The sequence below is a fragment of the Rhamphochromis longiceps genome, linkage group LG23 (assembly GCF_057381845.1).
Source record: "Rhamphochromis longiceps isolate RC_006_pf linkage group LG23, R_longiceps_female_GT1.1, whole genome shotgun sequence".
In the NCBI taxonomy this organism is placed as follows: Eukaryota; Metazoa; Chordata; class Actinopteri; order Cichliformes; family Cichlidae; genus Rhamphochromis; species Rhamphochromis longiceps.
Window position 1 is genome coordinate 28,423,990 of NC_140578.1, and position 21,722 is coordinate 28,445,711.

The window sequence follows — 21,722 nt, forward strand, 5'->3', positions numbered from 1 at the left end:
CAGTACCTGGATTGGGGGAGGCGGAATTGATAGTTTTCCATTGTGTTCTTTTTCTATCCGGGTCTACTTTTACTGTATTGGAAGTATGTTTGGGATCATTGGGATCATCATTGTTAGGTGATGTGCCACTTGTACAGGTTTCTAAGGGAATACTCTTTGATCCTCCAAGCATTAAAGTCTGAACCATGAATTAATTGCCAGAAAATGGAGTGTTTATTGAAGCATCTGACAATTAAAAAAAATCACGAAATAATGATAATTACATTTCCGTATATGTAAAATTTGTATAATATTTTTTCCAGACATTTTTTTGTTCCTTAAAAATGTATTGTGCAATAGGTTTTTCAGGGGAATTTAGGGGGTCACATTTATGATGTACAGCTCTTAAAAAACATGTATCAAATATGGCACACTAAGCCTTTAGTGGTTAAGTATAAAGTTTGTGTAGCATTTGATGCTTTCATTTGTGATTGCTTATATGTGAACCCTGCGTGTTGAATTATTAATGTGCAGGAGGCAGGGGAACGTGCTGCGTGCAGGAATGCAGGAATCCTTTTGTTGATGCGTCTCTAAGGTGACTGACTGCACAGAACAGTACAAGGGGCAGCCTGGCAAGTGGACACTTGGCTTAAAGACATCAATCTGGAAATAAATTGATCGGACTTTAAGTGAAGCGGAACTCAAGGTGCTTCCTCAAAGGTGTTTAAACCGCCTGTGCACATGGAGGCGAGCCTGACATCAGCCCCTCACTCGGTGAAGCGGTGGCAGTTAAGCGGGACGGACTATGAGCCGCAGCAGGCCGGCGCCCTGCTGTCCGACACCCGCTTCAGCAGCTGGACTCCCCTGAACAACAAGCGGATCAACCTGCAGGTCAGAAATGCTACGTGGGCCTTGGTAAACCCCCTGCAGATAAACTTTGTGATATTCTATTAGCAACAACATGTCACTGAAATCAGAGTTAATGCATTTCAGGACAGTGCAGGGCTTTATGAAGGCTACTGAATTCCTAATTTTGAAACTCCACTCCAACCGGTTATGTTGCGGATCAAATTGACACATTTCAAAGTAAAATGATCTACAAAAATAAATAAATAATTAAAAGTATTTTTCTTAAATATGAAGCTTCTTCTGCTTGACTTAATAAGTTGCAATCAATATATATGTTTGTAATACAAAAAAAAAGAAGCAGTCATGAAAAGTGAATTTTACGTGTAGGTATTTCCAATGTACAATAAAATGTTTTAATGTACATTTTTTTTGTGAAAAACGAGCGAATATGTCCTTATTGAACCATGATCTGTGAGGGGTAAAGAACACAGGTGGACCAAATATTGATTGAAATGGAGTTAATAATGAGATATAAACAATGTTTATTGGAATTCATTGCTTGATTGGATTGGATTGCCCTGGATAACTAAACCTGTACGAGGTCAAATTGGCCCAGGAACATCATTACTGTATCTGAGAAACAAACATAACTGAAGGTTTAAAAAAATAAGCATGAAACATAAAAAAAACAGGGTGAAGTTAAATCACTTCTTTTAACACAGCAAAATAAGTTTATTCTTAGAGATATGTTTATTAAATAAGGTAAACTGATTGTTTTTCCAATAGAGCCAGCATTTCTGTGCACATTGGTAGCTTGAGTATTTGACCATCAGAGGAAACTAATGCAATTCGAGGCCATACCTTGTATTTACTGCCCACACCTCTTATATAAAACCATCAGGAGAATTCTACTTTCATTACGTTTGTTTGCAAGAAATGTAATGAAAAGTAGCACCTAATATTTATTTTAGTTTATTTGAAATACTTGTGTATTTTGTCACAATCATTTCATTTTCTACATGTAGAATGTAGAACTGAGCATACCTAAAGTCAATGTCCAGCAAGAGACTCTTTATTGGTCTTCATCTGGACGTAGCGTTTTGTGGGAGAAACGTTTCGTCACTCATCCAAGTGACTTCTTCAGTCTCAGCTGACTGCAGGTTTCCCCAAATCTTATAAACAGTACATTTGCATAATGACTGAAACCAGCCCACTGAAGGAACAATGGGCTGGGAGGTCAGTTCCTTAAGCGATTTACTGAAACGTGCAAACTTACATGGAAATACAGTATATAACACAAAAAAAGTTTTTACAATTCTAACAACTTTGATATTTGGTGTGACAGTATTTATTTTTCAGCACTGTCTGAACTCTCTTAGGCAGCTTTCTTGTCATGTCTTTAAGTAGTCTTCAGGAATAGTTCTTCAGGCTTCTTGAAGGACATTCAAAGCTCTTCTTCTCTCTTCTTCTGCCTTTTGTTCTGTTTTGTTCTGGAATATTTTGTAGATTTAATTAAAGTTATGAGAACAAAGTATCAAAGTGCATAAAGATACAATTTAAAAGTGTTTTTTGCTAAGTTGGTTCTGTGTAGACACAACAGTTGTTCTTCCCTTAAGTTAGGTGCCTTTTATATACTTGAATTTAGGTCAGTATTAAGTGGTTTAACAAGCAAAAAGCATTCCTCTGAAAATGGTCAGGTACAAGGACTGGACTGAAAATGAGTGAAAAAGTAGCCAATGTCCAATAAAACTTTGAAAGACATGCAGAAAGCCTGGAGAACTATTGCTCAAGAGCACTTTAAAAAGTTACAAGAAATTCTGGCTAATTGGAAGCAAAATATTAAGAAATGAGAGGTAGCTTGAGACTTTTGCACGCGCTGAATGTGTCTATGTTGGTATCCTTTTTCCATTTTCCATACCAGTTATTTGAGGAGAGAGTGAATCTTGTGCTGCACTGGTTTGATCTGTGGACGGACAGACAGAGGAAACACCTGCTGCACTCTCTGCTCACTCGTTGCACCAAGTCACAGCTCAGGTAAAGTGGATTGTACACGTTTGTGTCCTAACCATTAATCTCAGCCTGAAACTGTAACTAGTAAAGTGTACACAGGTGCACAGTTCAAACTGGTAACCTCTGTAACCTGAACAGGTACTGCCGGGATTTGCTGATTGAGACGGTTCCGGTCACTAAAGTGGACCTTACGTCGGTGCTGCCTCGGTTTCTCTCCCTGTATGTGATGTCATTTCTGTCCCCACGTGACCTTTGCAAAGCTGCCCAAGTCAGCTGGCACTGGAGGGTTCTAGCTGAGCAGGTGAGAAGCCCTGAAGAGATCTGAAATGTATTCATACATCTTAATTGGGGTTTTATGAAACAAGTTAAATCCTCTTCTTCTTTCTAGGACTGTCTGTGGGCGGGCCGGTGCATCAGACGAGGCTGGTTCCTTCCTTACACTCCTGGAGAAAAAGAGTTTGGTGCATGGAAAAGTCACTATGTCTCTTGCCTCTCCACACTTGACTGGCTCACTCCACGGGAGGCAGCAGAGATGTATGGGACCCTCAACCAGCAAAGCACAGGAATGACAGAGGAGGAGGAAGAGAGGAGGAGGGAGAAGAGGATCAGGCAGCAAATCAGAGAAAAGCTTCGAGAGGAGAAGAGTGAGTGGAAAAGAAAAAACAGAAAAATGACAGGGTGTAGAAACTATAGCAACACATTTTTGAGGTGGTAAAATCTGGGTCTGTGTCGTGGGGGCAGTATTCTAAGTAGAAAAAGCCAGACCTCCCTCTCCCCGGCTACCTCCTCAAGTTGTTCATGGAGGATACCAAGGCAAGTCAGCTGATATATTCTCTTCAGTGTGTCCGCTTACCTGGCGGGTGATCATTGTATCACGACGCACCTGCCTACCAACTTTGGTGGTGGTTGGGCGTTAGCCCATGGGGCCTGGCCTTCTGTGGGCCCACCACCTGCGCTAGGCACTGTAGGGTTCTGGTGAGATGTGAGTTGGGCAGCAGTTGTGGGCAGAGATCCTGATGGTCTGATTCCTGACTAGTGAAAACAGCTCCTGTGACATTTCCTTTATAACTTTTTATAAATGTCATTACAAGCTTTGTGGGACTGAAAACAAATATAGAGACAAATCCAAAGGTTTCCTGTGTCAAACGTGTTGTATTTTTTATATCAGTTCAAAGTTCAAATCAGAATTGTGGATGTTCTGAACTAAGACTGGACTATTTCTAACTCCCTTCATGCGTCTCATAATTCAGTGAGATGTGCCTGAATGGTTATCATCCATTAACTCATTCACTGCCATTGACGACTATAGCCGTCAATTGCAGTGAATGAGTCAATGGGTTTAACTCATTCACTGCCAATGGCTGGCAGTGAATGAGTTAATAGTTTTTTTGGTTAATTCGAATACAGTTGGTTTGTTACTAGTAAGCGAATCGTAGTGTTTACTCAATCTTTTATTCTGTGTTTTGTCCTGTCTATGATCTCTGTTACGTTTCTCTTTCCCCTTCAACCTCTAATGCGTAATGGTAGATGACTGCCCCTCCCTGGGTCTGTTGGAAGGAGGGAGTTCTTCATTCCCACCATCTAAAAGGGGGTCATTTTGGTTTTACTGTACGTTAAAGCGACTTATCTTATGATTTAGTGTTAAATACATAAACCTGAACTGAAGGAATGTTATTGAATGTGTTTAATGAATGTGATTAATATATTTTATTGATTCTCAAACAGTTAATCTTTGCCTTTCCAACTCATTGCTAAGCACAAAACGCTCCTGATTAGTAAAAACTCGCCCTTACTGGCAGATGCATGTACTGTATCTGTGATATCTGTAGGACTATCTGTGAGTGCCAGGAAACCCTGGGGCAGCTACACAAAGCCAGAAATAGCCAGAGGTGGAGGTACCCAGAAAGGGAGACCCAAGTCTGGCCTAACATTCGTCTCTCAGCCCTCCCTCTCCTGGCCTCTGAGGAGCGTTGGCTCTTCCAGCCACTCTCTCAGCCTGGAAAGAGGACAGCCCACAACTGCACCTCAGACCTGGGAGAAAGTCCAGGCTTGCAGCATTAGCAGGTGATTGTCTAACCACATATTAGATGAACCTCACTTAGCTTCAACCACAGTCAGTGGACTCTGCATTTTGAATCTTCAACAACTGTACCATTGTTATCAAGGGGAAATTTATCCCTGGAGACCAAAGCCATATTTGTAGCATCCTGTATACATGTTTATTTCTGTTGTTTAGTGTGACATTTTACAATGGCGTCTACTGGGAGTGACTCATTTTTGTAGCCCGCTTTGTTTCGGCTCTGGAGGTTTCAAAGTCTATTTTGAATCGATTGAAGTGTACAAAATACTTTATATACACTGAATAACTTATCTGTGAGCACATGTGAAAACATCTGTATAATATAATGTCACAGTATGCTGAAAGCAACATGCATTTTCATCTTTCAGCGAAACACGAAAGATCCGAGGAGCGCTGTCGTCTTTTATCTACAGACCTGCACAGCCTCACACAGTCTCTCCCCTTCACCTATCCGCTCCTGCCCTGCTATTGCTCATCTCCAACAGAATTCCTGCATATGAGGTGAATCCACATCATCATCTATTTATTTATTTATTTTCCTGAAACAGCAGACATAAAACACTCCCGCGAGTACAGAAATAAAATGCATACTGGGAAGATGAATAAATAACATTCCTCCCCGTCCGCTCTTTTTAATCTAGCTGGTATTGAGCGGAGTGAAGCCCAGTGTGACTGCGGTTCTCTATGACCATAGAGGGACTCTCTCATCTCTGCTAACCCAGGTGGAGAGGGCTATTTCTGGGAAACCAGCTCAGAGGATTGGCCTGCTAGCTTGCGGAGGAACACAGGACATTCACCTGCTTCACAGTGAGACTCAATCACAATGAGTAAATTCATGTGCACACACTGCAGGAGTTTGTTCTGGACTAACTGGACTAAAGTCCTGTGCTGACATTTTGAAAACATTTTAACAAAGTGGTACCTGCCATTTTAATCCAGTGACCAAAACTTAGCCCAAGAGATATTACTTCTCTATTACACTATTTTGCTGACCTACTATGTAATTCTGCCCTGACTTTTCAGACTCTAGCCTATCAGAGAAGACTCTACTGACTCCTGATCATAGGGAATTCTGGGAAAAACTGTGTGGCATGGTGGCTCCAACTGAGGAAGGAGGAGGGATTGACATATTCTGCCCACTGGCTGCATCTGGTAGCAGATGTTACAACACACATACTCTTCTCTCTAATCAGCATTTTCTCATTAACTTCAGCTCCCTCCTGCTTCGCCTCCTGTTTTCTCTTCTGCAGCATCAGGAGTGACTCTCCTCCAGAATCTCTCAACTTTGACTGGTCTGGAGGTTCGGGCACCGGTGGGTGTGGCCACCGGGAATTTCCAGAACAGTGCGTAACCCCTTAAACTTTGACCCTAAGCATAGGAATATTCCCCTCCCCTGTCATTGTTTCGTAGACTACAGTATCCCTCACAGTGTGTGTTTCTTTAAACATACTTCATCTTCTCCCAGTCCTCAGCGAGTGGTCTGACGGCAATGTGCCTACTGGCCTCTCAGAGAACCAGCCAGCACTCCCGGCCCTGCAGTATGTGTGTGAGGCTGTACTGCAGGGCTGGTGTGCACAGGCTCATTGGATGGAGGAGGCTCTGGTAGAGCTGAGGAGCACCTTAGGGCTACAGCTACAGTGGACCAGCCTCCAGGCCAGGGGCCGAGCTCTGGGTGAGTTTCATGTACGTGTTGGTTTGTGTCGTGGTGTAGAGGTAGAGCAGATCGTCTACTAATTAGAAGTGCAGTGGATCTTTGGCCAAGATGCTGAACCCCTGGTTAAAAGGATTTAACTGTAGAGAAAAGCATTTTTATGAATAAGGTGTTGTATGAATAAGAAACGTCTTTGAGTGCTAAATATAAATAGAAAAGTACTATATAAGTAGCAGTCTGGTTAAATTCTATTTTTCTAGGCTATTTTCTGTGGGAGAGAATCCGCCTTGATGAGATTTGTGTGTCCAGAGATCTCAGCGAGGCTCTGATCGAAGGACTCACTGCTCTGACCAGAGAGGAGGAGGTGGGAATTACTGTAGAGCAGTTTGTGTAATGCACCAGTTCAACAGAAAAAGAAAAAAGTAATTGGACATAACTCACATAAGAGTGTTTGTGTGTGTTTTTTAACCTTCTCTTACACCTTCAGACCCGACCTGTGGAGTTTCTTTCCATCTTTCTGAAAAACTGGAATGAAGAGAAGAAGGGACAAGAGGGTAATGGACAGGACAGCAGTGGAGCTGATGGTGGTTCACAGACATGCTTCAACGTGATACCTGATCTACCACAGGTGTGTCTGCTTTAAACTGCCCCTTGTAGTGGAAACTCAAGGAGAACAATTAATTCATCTTTTCTTTCTTTTGGTTTTAGATGGTTCTGGATTGGAGAGGTGCAGCTGCGAGAGAGCTGCACCACAGCGAGTGTCTTTATCTGGGAAAGCTGAGCGCTGTGCTGAAGGTATACTTTAGTTTTGTTTGTTTTTTATCTGCAAGTGCCGGACCTTAACAATCAGTGGTAAAACAATATTCCTTCAGAACTAAAACATATATATACATCTGTCTAAGCAAGTCCAGAATACAGGTATCGATTATTTAATATATGCAAACCACACAAGTTGAATTTTAAGGGCAACCACAACCCTGCAAGTCCATTTTTGTCCATTTTTGACACTCACAGTGTTTATGTTGACATCAGAGAGAAGAAAGCTTTCAGTATTTAGAAATATTCATTTGATATGTGTCGTCTGCGCTGAAGGTGTACAAGGAGCCTCTCACAGCAGCTCTGAACTCCAACAGAGCCATTCTGAGCTATGCTGACATCCATGTTGTCCTCAGTCCTGTTGCACAAATACTGGAGCTCAACAGGTACAAACAAATACACACACACACACACACACACACACACACACACACACACACACACACACACACACACACACACACACACACACACACGTATATATTTATATATATATACATGTAGCTGTTCCGAATGAGAGGAACATCAGGAAGAAGGAACACGAGAAGCTCGAGAAATACCAAGGGCTCAGAGAAGAGCTCGAGAAGATGTGGAGGGTGAAGGTAACAGTGGTCCCAGTGGTAAACGGAGCACTAGGTGCGGTGACTCCCCTGTTGCCAAAGTGCTTGCTCATAGGGGGTCATGTAATTGTGCCTTGAGGTGACTGTTGTTGTGATTTGGTGCCATATAAATAAAATAGAATTTAATTGAATATGTAAGGTGACTTCAAAACAAGCCAAATCTCCACAAAACACTTGCTCCAGGTCAGAGGTGGAAACGGTATCCACCTGACCTGGAGCAAGAGTCAAAGGACAAAGCAAACTGTCTCCAAACATCAGTTAGATCCCGGATGAGCCCCTAATTGCCGGCCAATGACAAGGATGTGAGACCAAGCAGGGTGTGTTGCCAATCATTATTTTATTCACTAAATCAAATAAATAAATAAACATGTGATATGAGGAGATGTTAGGATAATGAATGCTCAAATCAGTGAAATGTATGTGTGCTGGTATTGGCACTAGTGTGAAAAAAACACAACCTGGATGTGTCATTCCTCGAAGGGAGCGAGGGAAATGATGACCTTCTCAGGCCACACAGGCGTAACACAGTCAACTTAACCACCCTTTAAGTTGTCTGTCTGTGTGGATATGACACGGGAGACATGTTTGTGTGTACTTCACAGGGTGTTTCAGGCTGATTTACAGGTGCGGCTACAGCAGTGGGGTGCAGAGAAGTGTATTGGAGATGTTTTCGTGAAGTTCTGCTCAAAACTTAAAGTCTACACAAACTACCTCAACAACTACACCACTGCCATCCACACCATTGATAAGGTAAAGCCAGTGTCTTTTTAAACAAAGAACATTTGTTTAATCGTACATAACTTGAAATTTAGCAGAAATGGTTTACATGACAATTGACAATTAACAATCAATGCCATCATCATGTTGCATAGCAACCACCTGCCAAAGGGCTAAAATAACCAATTTCTAGTATTTCTAGCACCTTTAACCTCTTATAAAAGCATTATATAAGCGTTTTCATTTCATGGCCAGCAGCACAAACAGGTCAAACATTACTGCAGTTTATAATAATTTTAATGGTACATAATGTATTCTTTGGGTTTCAGATTTGGCTAGCTGAGCGTTGAGAGTGTGTGACATTGTAGTTTTTACTCTAAAAGAAAATTGATTTTCTCTATTTATTTTGATTGAGGTTGAATTTTTTTTTATTGAGTAATCTTCCCTTTACGAAAGCCATGCAAAGTGGCTCATGCAGGTACGAATAAAGTATACGATTAAAACGAGTTTGTTCTGGTTTACGGAAGATGCAGTACACACTATTGTTCGGCTCTAATAGTTAAACACAAAAATATATCTGAATTTAATTGTGGTGTATCTGTACATGTATTTGCGTCAGTGCAGGGAGAGCAAACCATCATTTCGAGCTTTCTTGAAGAGATCAGACAGAACACTTGCAACTCACATGCTGAGGTAAGAGCAGACACAACGCTTTTATTTGCTATTATGCATACCTGCCTGCATGTATCAAACCACAGTGTTTCAAAGTACGTTTGTGTTTATGAAGCCTACAAGAGCTGCTGCTGTGCCCAGTGTGGAGGATGCAGGAGTATGTGACTCTGCTTCAAGCTCTGTCCTTGCACACACACCCCGGTCATCCTGACCACGCACATCTCCGCTCTGCCCTCAACACGCTGCTCCAGTTCAGAGAGTTCATACACAAGGTGACGCATGAACTGAGAGCTATAAGCCATGTAAATGCCTCTGTTGTGGCTGTGCTGGCTCTCCTCTTATGCATATGTACTTTGTTGTGTTCAGTTAAAGCGCACCTCAGAGGCAGACAGACTGATAGAGGAAACGCAGCGACAGATTCAAGGCTGTCCGGTAAAAAATACAAAAAACACATATAGCTCTTCCTCTCTCTTCATGCCTCTAACTCTTTAATAATTTATCATATATGCTCAAAACCATATATTTGTGTGTGTGTGTGTGTGTGTGTGTGTGTGTGTGTGTGTGTGTGTGTGTGTGTGTGTGTGTGTGTGTGTGTGTGTGTGTGTGTGTGTGTGTGTGTGTGTGCGTGTAGAACCTCAGTGAAGAAAACAGGCAACTAATAATGACTCAGGATGCTGCTCTGCACAGGAGCCCTGATGAGCAGATACCAGATTCTCTCAAGTAAAAACACCAATTTTCTTTCAGACAGCAGATGTATGACTAATATTTTTACATTCTTCAATGTTGCTACGTGCTCAGATTCAGACTATTTTGTAACCATGTGTATATTTGCAGTATAATAATGTTCTTCTTTATGTAACTTTGCATGCGTATGTACTTTGTCTGTTTCATTCAAATGCTTAGTAACACTTTTTAATACGGCCCACAACTGAGGGTGTAATTCTTTTGTAATTAAATGGAATTTCAAATTTAAGCAGACTGTAAGTAATTTTAATTAAGTATTTTAAATATTACATAACTTCATGTATTTACGGGAAAGAAAGAAGAATTGCATTGTAAGTAATTTTAAGTACTGTTTAATGTTTTGTTAATTTTGTGAAAAAACCCAACATCTCCCTGTCTTTCAAGCTAACTACGCTGCACTTTTCTGGGTGCGGACTATATTATGTGGTAGCTTAATCTTGCCTAACTTCCTGGTATTTTACATGAAACAAGACACTTCCTTTAAAAGTTGTGTTTGAACAGTGATTGTGAAAGAAAAAAAAAAGGTTATACTTGGCTCCATTATAAGATAAGATAAGATAAGATAAGATAAGATAAGATAAGAAGAACTTTATTTAACCTGAGGGAAATTCTTTTGTCATACACATGCTCAATGCAGCAAGAGAGACAGAGAACAGAGGAATAACATATACAATAAGAATAGTAGTATACAGTAGGATAGTGCAAAATATAATATCAATTAACTCTAACGAAGTAACAATATAACTATATCCTGAAAAATAAATATCTTAGCTATCAGTGCAGGTGATTCTAAAAGTGACATAGTATTGTGCAATTGAAAAGAGAGTAGCAGGATATTATGGGGAGATGAAACAAACATTCGATGAAATACTGTTGGGTTATATTGCACGGTTTGAATGGGAACAGAATAACTTTGCTATTAATCCTTTGCTATTAAATAAAGAAAAAAATAAAGATGTAAAAACAAAAGACAGGTTTAATACACTCCATAGTACGTCCACTGAACTGAAAGTTGCAAGTTGGGAAATAGTGTTTGTTTTTTTGCAAAATTGCCATGACATTGCACACTACCTGAAATTACTTGCACAGTACTTACATTTACTTACAGTACACAGTATAATTACATTTTAATTTGAGATAAAATACTTTGAAATTCCATTTTATTACAGGGGAATTACACCCTTAGTCGCAGGCCGTATTATAAAGTGCTACCAAATGTTTTTGAACTAATCCTTTGCCGTAGGACCTATCAGCACGTCTGTGATGTGGGCCTCTTCCTGCTCAACAATGCTTTGGTGTTGACTCGGCAAAATGTGCGGCACACACCTTTCACGCTGGCTCACCAGAGCACGCACACATTTCTGGCCTCTGTGGCTCTCACCAGCCTGTCTGTGAGAGAGATCAGGCACACACGCTGTGAGTTTTTCAGTGTTTGCTGACCTCTAGTGGGTAAAATAAGCACCTTTAATTCTAAAGCTTACAACTTTATTCATGTATTTCTCTGTAGATGTGAGCCATGCCTTTGTCCTTGAGGGTCCCTGCCACTCCTGGGTCTGTGCCACACAGAGAGGAGAAGAGAGACGGCACTTCCTATCTGTGCTGCGTTCAGCTATAGAGTGTGCTTTGGCAGGACATCAGTGACAGCGAGGTTTGGAAAAAGACTGTTTGACTGTTTTTATGTCAAAAGGTTTTTGGAAACTAAAATTTATGAAGGAAATTCTATTTTAATGTCGTAGTTAAGTGTGAATATGTAGGGGTCATATGATTGTTGGGTTGTTGAGGCGACATTTGTTGTGATTTGGCGCTATATAAATAAAATTGAATTGAGTTTACAACATCCTTATACTCCATTTAGCGATACAGTTATTCATTAGACATTAGACATTTTCACACAGTTTCACATGCTGTCTTGACCTTTTCTTAGCAATACCAAGCAGAGCTGTATGTTGAGTCAGATCAGATGTTAAGCAGACTTCATCCTGCCAGCTCCCAGGTTCAAAGTCTGTGTAATCTCTGACTGGTGTGAGAAAAACACAGGTAACTGTCTGGAAAATGTAAAGTAGGCTGTTGCCTCAACTGATGTATTTCTGGTAGTTTTTTGTGATATGAGAAAGGTCTGATAAAGAACAGTGGTGCTCTAAGTCTTGTTTTTTGGTGTAATAAATGTAATACAGCATGAAAAAAACCACAGTCCAAAAGTTTCATTTTTTTCCCCTTTCTTATGTTCCTAAAATTTCAAAACATGCAGAGTAACATGCAAAAAACTAATTTTGTTAATCAGTATTTCTTTATTTTGTATTAAATTCTGTATCAAAGATACTTTTATTAATGGGGGAAACTGATAAACAGTCCTTTCTAGCACATTTGTAAATGATTAAACTTCCAATAAAAACTATAAGAAATCATCCAAACAGCCTTAACGCAATAGGCTAAAGACATAAAGGTTTATTTGCAATTTTTGTTTCAGAAACTCTTGAATAAGCTTTTCTGGACATTGTTTGTAGAAGACAACAGGTAAGATAACAAACAACAGAAACAGAGGCCGATATTAGCGACCTGCCATTATATTGTCTTCATTTATGGAAAATGGACCACTACTTGTGGAGCGCTTTTCTACTCTGTTTGAGCACTTATTTACTTATTCAAACACATGTTCATAGAGCATTCTGCAACTTTCCTGTTTGCAACACGTGTTTTAAATGCTTCAAACAACAACCAGCCAATCCGAGCAGACAGTAAGGGAGTCGATATTTAAGCAGTGTTATTATATTATCTTAGTAACTACTCAAATAATTACTCATAGGAAATGTTAGACAAATCTGTTTATGATTTGTGTGTTTGAATGGAAAAAAAATGTCGATCAATGTATCAGATTTGTAATATCACCTAATATCGGTACCAGTATCGGTCGTAAAAATTCTATATCAGTCGTGCTCTCATTGACAATACTGCAAAGTCTGGCTGTTCTTTCTTGTGTCCTTGCTTGGCTGTTTTTGTATGCAGCCAGTGTTCACAGTCTGCATCTTTTGCCAACTTTTCTGTACTGCGTCACAATTAATTAAACGTAAGCCCCAAATTGTGCGAGCTGCTGAACGTCGACCAATTAATAATACAAAATTGCTATTTCCCGAAAATCTTCCACATCATTTCTCTAGATTTTAAAATTTTGACGTATGTATGTGTGTTACAATCTTCTCTGATCCACTCTTGTCTTGTAGTGAAATATCTATATGGTGTATGCATGGAAAAACTGTTGCTCCTGCTGCACAATGGATATACTGAAGGCATCACGCAAAGCTGCTTTTGCAGTTTTGCGTGAGTTAAAATGACCACAGTAAGGCAACATTCAATTTCTTTTTCTAAGTGTGACAGGTGAGACCTGGAGACTTGGGACCGCCCCTGGTGGGCGGAGCTGGTCTTCGCTCCTTTCATAAGCGCAGGTGTGGGCAATTGGGTATTCCTTTGCAAACCTGAAGCTGCGAGTGCTTGGTCCGAGTTGGGCAAGTTGGTGTTTCTTAACTATGAAAGTCTGATACGCGTCCTCCCCTAAAGTTCTTTTAGAACGGTAGGTTACACAAAAATGTACCACTTGAGCTCTGGCTGTTGGCAGAGGTTTACAGTTATTTGCACCCTTGTAGGTGGGAAACATTGCTCCCGTGAGAACGGTATAGTGGACTTCATCGCCACTGACCCACATTTATTAGGGTGTGACACGAACTTGTGGACAGGTAACAAAACCAATTCAGTGGAGGAATATTCCTGTGTTTTATTGTCCAGCTAGTGATCTCCTGCCTTTTATTCACAGAGTACCGAGCTGCTGCTTTGCCAGGTGGATTTCTGGCTGCGGGCAAAGGACCCGACACATCAGTGTGTTTTAATTTGTTTTAAACTGGTGTAAGTCGACGGACTGACTGCTGCGGCTGTCGATGGTTTTGTTTTTTTGTTTTACTTTTTTCTGTATCAGTAGGCACCACAGATATTGATTCGCAGGCGGTGAAGGCGCTGCAGGGAAAACAAATCCTTTTTTTGCCTCCCCGCTTTTGCATGCACAGCGGGGGGCCCGAGTGAAGACGGCGCTGAAGATTTGCCTTTTTTTCTATAGTGTTTTACCCATTTGGGGTCATGTGTGAGTTGCCGTCCATTTTTAACCTGTGTGCTATGTCGATTTGTTTTTAAACTGTTCCCCGCAGCGCTTGTCCTGTCTCACGGGCAATCGTACAGTTTTATCGTTTTTAATAAGGTAACGTTTTAATTGTTTTTAGGTGCTGCTGTTACACTGTTTCTTTTATTTTGTATTAAAAATTAAACTCTTTTAAACTGACTGTGCGCCTACGGCTCTGTCCTATTTTAAATAGGTACCTACCACGGGTCACAAACGCTAGCTTTTATTAAGTATCCATATGATCTGGGCTTATCGCACTATAATGTTTACTGGCTTTGTCAGTTTCTCCTTTATGCTCTCAGTCGATAAGATTTTCTTTTTAGTCACATAGGAAACATTTCTCGAGTTCAAGGTATAAAAAGATTTTTATTGATAACCAAAAAACCCCCACAAATGTCACAATTTACACATAATCACTATGAATGAGCTGCATTACAACAGTTATATACCTACAGTATGTACATTGTCACTTAAAAAATACAAACATGTTCTATCCTGCGAAATGAATAAAAGGCTGTTTCATCATCTGTATCCGACAACAGATAAAAAGTAAGCAAAGAGGAACCAAAATAGTCACAATACAAATAAATATTTCATTAAACAACATATAACACGCTTGCTGATCTAATGTTACGCTTCTTTTTTTTTTTTTTTTTTAAATTCTCACAGTGGCTTCCCCACATAAATCTGACAGAAAAAGTTATTTACTGGTTTGTAATCAGTGAATAATTAAATGAATCCACATTTAATGTACTTCCTGTGACTTGTTAGTTTTTGCAGTGCACACGCTGAACAGTTGCAGTTTTGCAGTCTTGAAAGCACCACAGATGAATCATGGGTCATGATGGATCTTCTCTTAAAGTCTTCATCAGTTTAAAATGATTGTTATCCTGTTTAATATATCAGCTAACTACGGGTATGTTTTTGGCGTCGACATACTGAAAGCTTTCCTCCTGAAGAGAAATGATTGATTTCACAGTCTCCGGTTTGCTAGATTTGGGTTGTTGTTGTGCGATGCAGCTGTGTGTGAGGCCTGCTCTTTCCCACCAGGTACGTGAGTCTGTGGCGGCTGACTCTTGCACTGCAGTCCCAGGTTTCCTGCTGTGCTGTTTGTCCCTTTCTGGGAGCAGAAGCCCTTCGGTTTGGGGATTCTTGTCGGTCCTGGACGTCGGAATGCTTCTAGAGGTATCTGCTGAGGGAACAATGACAGATTTCTCCATTATGACTTATAGCAACGACAATGAGGAAAGAAGTGAATACAGTAGATGACTGCATGAAAAAGAGGTGTGTTTGAAGGCTTTACTTCTTTTCTGGCTGAACTGTGCCCATGAGCTCAGCAAACACTGACTGTAATACTCATAATGACCACTAGAGGATATCACATCACATTTTATGGACACACTGCCAAACTTTTGCTGCATGACTGCAGTATTTTGTGCTTGTAGCTTAAAAATATAGTAACTTGCCACGAAATAGGGCAATTTTCAGTAAAGGAAAAGGTTTCTACTATTTTTAAAATGCATTAAACATCCTTTCAGCAATATCACAATATGTTTAATGATACATTTAGACAGTTTTGTGCAAACTTTAATACACATCAGTGCTTCTTCTGAAGAAAACTACAAGTATGGTGAAAGCTGTTAAGTCCAGCAGTTAATCAAATAAATGGTAACAGGTACAGTGGGGCAAAAAAGTATTTAGTCAGCCACCGATTGTGCAAGTTCCCCCACCTAAAATGATGACAGAGGTCAGTAATTTGCACCAGAGGTACACTTCAACTGTGAGAGACAGAATGTGAAAAAAAAATCCATGAATCCACATGGTAGGATTTGTAAAGAATTTATTTGTAAATCAGGGTGGAAAATAAGTATTTGGTCAATAACAAAAATACAACTCAATACTTTGTAACATAACCTTTGTTGGCAATAACAGAGGTCAAACGTTTACTATAGGTCTTTACCAGGTTTGCACACACAGTAGCTGGTATTTTGGCCCATTCCTCCATGCAGATCTTCTCGAGAGCAGTGATGTTTTGGGGCTGTCGCCGAGCAACACGGACTTTCAACTCCCGCCACAGATTTTCTATGGGGTTGAGGCCTGGAGACTGGCTAGGCCACTCCAGGACTTTCAAATGCTTCTTACGGAGCCACTCCTTTGTTGCCCGGGCGGTGTGTTTTGGATCATTGTCATGTTGGAAGACCCAGCCTCGTTTCATCTTCAAAGTTCTCACTGATGGAAGGAGGTTTTGGCTCAAAATCTCACGATACATGGCCCCATTCATTCTGTCCTTAACACGGATCAGTCGTCCTGTCCCCTTGGCAGAAAAACAGCCCCATAGCATGATGTTTCCACCCCCATGCTTCACAGTAGGTATGGTGTTCTTGGGATGCAACTCAGTATTCTTCTTCCTCCAAACACGACGAGTTGAGTTTATACCAAAAAGTTCTACTTTGGTTTCATCTGACCACATGACATTCTCCCAATCCTCTGCTGTATCATCCATGTGCTCTCTGGCAAACTTCAGACGGGCCTGGACATGCACTGGCTTCAGCAGCGGAACACGTCTGGCACTGCGGGATTTGATTCCCTGCCGTTGTAGTGTGTTACTGATGGTGACCTTTGTTACTTTGGTCCCAGCTCTCTGCAGGTCATTCACCAGGTCCCCCCGTGTGGTTCTGGGATCTTTGCTCACCGTTCTCATGATCATTTTGACCCCACGGGATGAGATCTTGCGTGGAGCCCCAGATCGAGGGAGATTATCAGTGGTCTTGTATGTCTTCCATTTTCTGATGATTGCTCCCACAGTTGATTTTTTCACACCAAGCTGCTTGCCTATTGTAGATTCACTCTTCCCAGTCTGGTGCAGGTCTACAATACTTTTCCTGGTGTCCTTCGAAAGCTCTTTGGTCTTGGCCATGGCGGAGTTTGGAGTCTGACTGTTTGAGGCTGTGGACAGGTGTCTTTTATACAGATGATGAGTTCAAACAGGTGCCATTCATACAGGTAACGAGTGGGGGACAGAAAAGCTTCTTACAGAAGACGTTACAGGTCTGTGAGAGCCAGAGATTTTCCTTGTTTGAGGTGACCAAATACTTATTTTCCACCCTAATTTACGAATAAATTCTTTACAAATCCTACCATGTGAATTCATGGATTTTTTTTTTCACATTCTGTCTCTCACAGTTGAAGTGTACCTCTGGTGCAAATTACTGACCTCTGTCATCATTTTAAGTGGGGGAACTTGCACAATCGGTGGCTGACTAAATACTTTTTTGCCCCACTGTACCAACAAGACAGTGTACATCACTGTGACAACAGCTTTATGGTTTTTCCTATAATACCTGGTGGTGTAGTCTGTGATTTTTTTGTCAGTCCAGCTTTATATATTATGTTTAACCCGAGTTCCCAAGCGGTCAGCTGGTGGGTAACAAGGCATCTCCGAAAACGTCAGAGCACTTATGCAAATATGTGATGTCTTGATGAATCGAGCAGGTATTAGAAGTTTACACAGCAACATTCTCGCATGAAAATATCTTAAAAGTTTATTTTGTGACCCAGAAAGAGTAATATTTCAAACCTTGCCACTCTGCGTTCCTCTGCCACTGCCTCGTTTGAGTTTTGGATGAAATGGATTCTGGGATATTGCATTTCGTCATTTCGAGCTGATTGGAGACCAGAACAGCCAATCAGATTTTTTTGCATCCAAGTCTGTGATTGGCTGGTTTTGTGGCACAAATATAACGGTGTACAGAACGAGTTGAGCACGCACGGGCAGAAATGTTGAAAGCGCGAGCAACACATTGTGAGTGAGCGCAAATGCGAAAACTGAGCGAGAGGGGCTGCTATTGTATGTGTGGGTGGATAATAGCAAACGCGGAAATACATTTTTTCCACGCAGCAATGTTTTGTTCACTCAAATTCAGCTTTTCTTTGCTCAAAAATAAATTTCTCCTCAAAGTACAACACTTGCACCTGCAAACTTTTTTTTACGTGCGCTCAGAATCGTGGCACAAAAATAACGCCATACAGTTCTTGCACCCATTTTCAGACAAATGCTTTTTTTTTTTTTTTTTTTGTTAAGCCACTTAAATGTTGATCAATGATCATGTTTGACAGACATAAAATACTATCTTCGCACCAACGAGTGGATTCCCAAAGAGCTATTAGCCAGGAAATAGTATCAGTGAAAGTGTCTATTAAGACGCCATTCTTAAGGAAGGGAAACACGGCAAAAAAGCTGGTGTATTAGCCTCCCCAGGGCCCGGACATCAACATTATCGAAGCAGTGTGGCATCGTGTTGACAGAGAACAGAACAAACATCCAATAAAGAGCTTTGGATGTCCTTCAAGAAGCCTGGAGAACTATTCCTGAAGACTACTTAAACAAATGACAAGAAAGCTGCCTAAGAGAGTTCAGACTGGGCTGAAGAATAAAGGGGGTTAAATAACGACAAATATTGACTTTCAGGCTTGTTAGAATTGTAAAAAGCTAATTTTTGCCTCATATACTGTATTTCCATGTGTACTGGCTCATTTAAATAAACCACTGCACGTATTTCCCATTTTCTTAGTAAAATATAAAGAAATGAGAGATGCTTCAGGACTTTTACACACGGCTGAGTTTAATCTTTTCACAGCTTTATTCTTCATTTTCCTCATTTTTCAAAAGCTGATTGGTACTGCAAAAAAATGTCTTTGTACTTTACATCAAACATCCCTAAAACAGAATTGATATTAGGAAAGCATTTTAAGATATCTCTAGCAAAAAAAAAGTTTCAAAAGCCCTTTTCAGTCCAGGCCTCTTAACTTTTTTTATCTGGAGTTCACTGGAGTCAGAAATAAAAACCGAAACCGTCTCTTTGTATGAAAGTGTCATCGATCTGGTATCCTTTTCTCCAGCCCAGTGAAAGTTTTCAGTATTTCCACGAGTTTCATCACTTCACTGATATTATTCCCTGCCGAGCTCCAAACCTCTTGCTGTTAGGAGAAGCGCTCGTGAGGTTTAGAGAATTAAGAAATATTCAGTGAACTACAGCCTTAAATATTCATACGGGGGTATAAATTTCAGAATAAGTAGGGCCTCATGCTTCGGCGGAGCTAATGGTCCAGAAAATCTGACCCACGTCATGGGAGTGCTGTTGATTTTACATGGAGAGAGACCTTAATGTGCGGCTTTGTCCTCTCATATATCAGCGGTACAGCAGGAGTTCAGCTGAGTACTTCCTCCTCTGCCCCACACTCTGCACCGGCACAGCTGTTTCTGTGGCAACCAAACACGAGGTTTGTTTTGGTGCTTGCGTTGTGGTGGGAGAGAGGCTTGCTTTCACAATGTCTGCACTCTCACACTCACGAAGCCTTTTTTTTAGACAAAACCCCAGTACTGCTGTTTATTAAGGGTCAAGGTGGGCTAAAGCACGGAGATCTGCTCTCTTTGTTCGCGCCGTGGTAATCGTTCAATTTTCCTGTCCCTGGCTGATTGATATCAGTAGCTGATTGTTCAAAAGTCACATCAGGATGTCTGGCATTTTTGATGTTTTCTTTCACCCCTGAACAACTCTGCTCTTAATCAGCAGTATCATTGTGAGCTTAGTGTGATTACAGCTTCGCTCTCGCCCAGCAGAAGGGAGCATTGCTGCAGGCTTTTAAATGAAATAGCCTTCCAGTGTGTCACATGATACTCATTCTCCCAGTCTGGCTGGGATACCGTGCACAGATCTGTCTTCCTTGGCTGAACCAGATGAGTTTTATGAATCGAATAAGTTTAAAGTGAGTCAGGGGGTGATTAAGGTCGCAGACAGTAATCCCAGCTGCTGGATGCTTTTCTCAAGGAGAGGTCTAATGAATAGCATCTTGTTTAGCCCCTGCATCGTTTCATCACACCCAGGCGAGCTTTGGATCTGGTTTCCACAGCTGCGCTCCTTCTCACTCATTGGATTTAATGCTTGATTTAATCATCGCCTCGTTGCCACACCAGCTCGTCTGCCTTTGGGTCAGGTTCAACAGTTTTCCTGCAGCACTTGCCTCGCTCCATGAAAAATCAAAGTATGAGTTTGTAATTCATTAAAGTGTATTAGTTTTTAATGGTTATTGGTAAAATGTAAGACTTTGGGTAAAGAGGAAGGCTCAGGGATGGAAAGAAGAGCAATGAACTTTCTCAAATTTGTCTTTCTACCCCTTACAACACTTAATTTGTTGCCCTACTTGTTAACAAAGGTGTGAATCACCTAACAATTAAAGTATGGATCTGGTGGCTTTGATCCAGCTGGAAATACAGAGTAAAATAATTACGATTCTTTGTGTGTGTTTGATTTTAAACAAGCCAATCGTATGATGTAATTCTAGTTTTAGGTTCATGCGTACATAAAATGCCACTGCGATGAGGAAAGCCCATCTGAGGCGTTCATTATCTTTTCCTTAAGACATGAAATGAATTACCTTTTCCTCTTGCATCCTTTCATTCTTGCCTTTCAATCAACCTCCCCTCCCCGACCATCCAGTTCTGACCTTTGGTACAGATTTAACATGAAGTGAAACGCACGTACGAGGTAACATTTTCAGTCCATGTGGAAGAATGCATATACATAGAAAACATTTGCAGGCTATACAGATGACTCATCTCAAAGGACGTGATTCATGGGAGAAAAGAAAATAAACGTTTTGGTTTTCTACCCAGTCAAAGGCACGCTCGGTAAAAAGAACTTTCAACGAATACGTTTGTGTTCCTGTGACCCAAACACAGTATCAGGTTTTGTGAAGGGGTTTTGTGATGTTTACAGTATGTTTCCTGGAGTGCATTATTCAGTTGCTATGCTCATAACATTGGGAAATAAAGGCATTTTTTTCCCTCTATTTCCACCACTTTAAAAGTTTTAGGATTTTCTTTGTCACGCCGCATGTTTGGATTAGAGATGGACCGATCCGATATTACGTATCGGTATCGGTCCGATACTGACCTAAATTACTGGATCGGATATCGGAGAAAAATAAAAAATGTAATCCGATCCATTAAATATCACGAAAGCACCTCACAAAACTTGCAACACGCCGTAACTCACCTCAGAACGTTAGCACGTCGGAGCAGTATGCATCACGTGATAGAGCGGCTGTGGCATGCGGGACCTGTCGGTGGTCTGGATAGCATGTGGAGCTTCGCTAGCAACCCGGCATTTCATCTCCGACAAAGTTATCCCCGAGAGAAGTAAAGCAAGTGTGTAAGTCCATCTCTGAATGTTTGTAAAGCATTCCTGCGTTAAGCTTAACAAGCGACTGCCTCTCGCTCTCCGGCTGCTACTTCAATCATGAAACTGCTTAATGATCAGCTGATCGGCTTTTCTGTCGCGAGTCCGTGTCTCTGGTTTGTTTTTGGCCCACTTTGCACCAGAAAGAGGAAACCAGCGGCTGAACAACAGCAGCACGTTTAAG

The 21,722-nt window shown here is 41.0% G+C and overlaps 2 protein-coding genes across 7 annotated transcripts in view; one reads left to right on the plus strand and one right to left on the minus strand.

Annotated features, from left to right (window-relative positions):
* Positions 1-81: 81 nt before the first annotated feature.
* Positions 82-14,477, plus strand: ect2l (epithelial cell transforming 2 like). Of its 5 annotated transcripts, none has more exons than XR_014909565.1 (23): positions 82-870; positions 2,750-2,862; positions 2,977-3,139; positions 3,227-3,482; positions 4,668-4,902; positions 5,287-5,419; positions 5,560-5,725; positions 5,942-6,070; positions 6,169-6,261; positions 6,384-6,590; positions 6,830-6,933; positions 7,057-7,197; positions 7,278-7,364; positions 7,662-7,771; positions 8,608-8,755; positions 9,342-9,415; positions 9,510-9,666; positions 9,761-9,826; positions 10,026-10,114; positions 11,382-11,554; positions 11,646-13,703; positions 13,777-13,866; positions 13,944-14,476. XR_014909565.1 is itself a non-coding variant. In XM_085397686.1 (21 exons), the coding sequence occupies exons 1-21, from the start codon at positions 721-723 to the stop codon at positions 11,777-11,779; spliced, it is 2,928 nt and encodes a 975-aa protein (XP_085253812.1). In that variant the 5' UTR covers positions 82-720; the 3' UTR covers positions 11,780-14,477. The 5 variants fall into 5 exon arrangements, 1 of the variants encoding a protein (XP_085253812.1); XR_014909566.1 differs by having other exon boundaries at positions 11,646-11,786; positions 13,503-13,866; positions 13,944-14,473; XR_014909564.1 differs by having other exon boundaries at positions 11,646-13,866.
* A 192-nt stretch (positions 14,478-14,669) lies between these two features.
* filip1l (filamin A interacting protein 1-like) overlaps positions 14,670-21,722 on the minus strand; it is a 109,662-nt gene continuing 102,609 nt past the window's right edge. Inside the window, exon 6 of one of the 2 annotated variants that reach the window (XM_085397850.1) lies at positions 14,670-15,489. In XM_085397850.1, the coding sequence (XP_085253976.1) occupies positions 15,274-15,489 (216 nt within the window). In that variant the 3' untranslated portion in view covers positions 14,670-15,273. Of the gene's footprint in view, positions 15,493-21,722 lie in introns of both variants that reach the window. The other variant, XM_085397848.1, reaches the window with a different exon arrangement.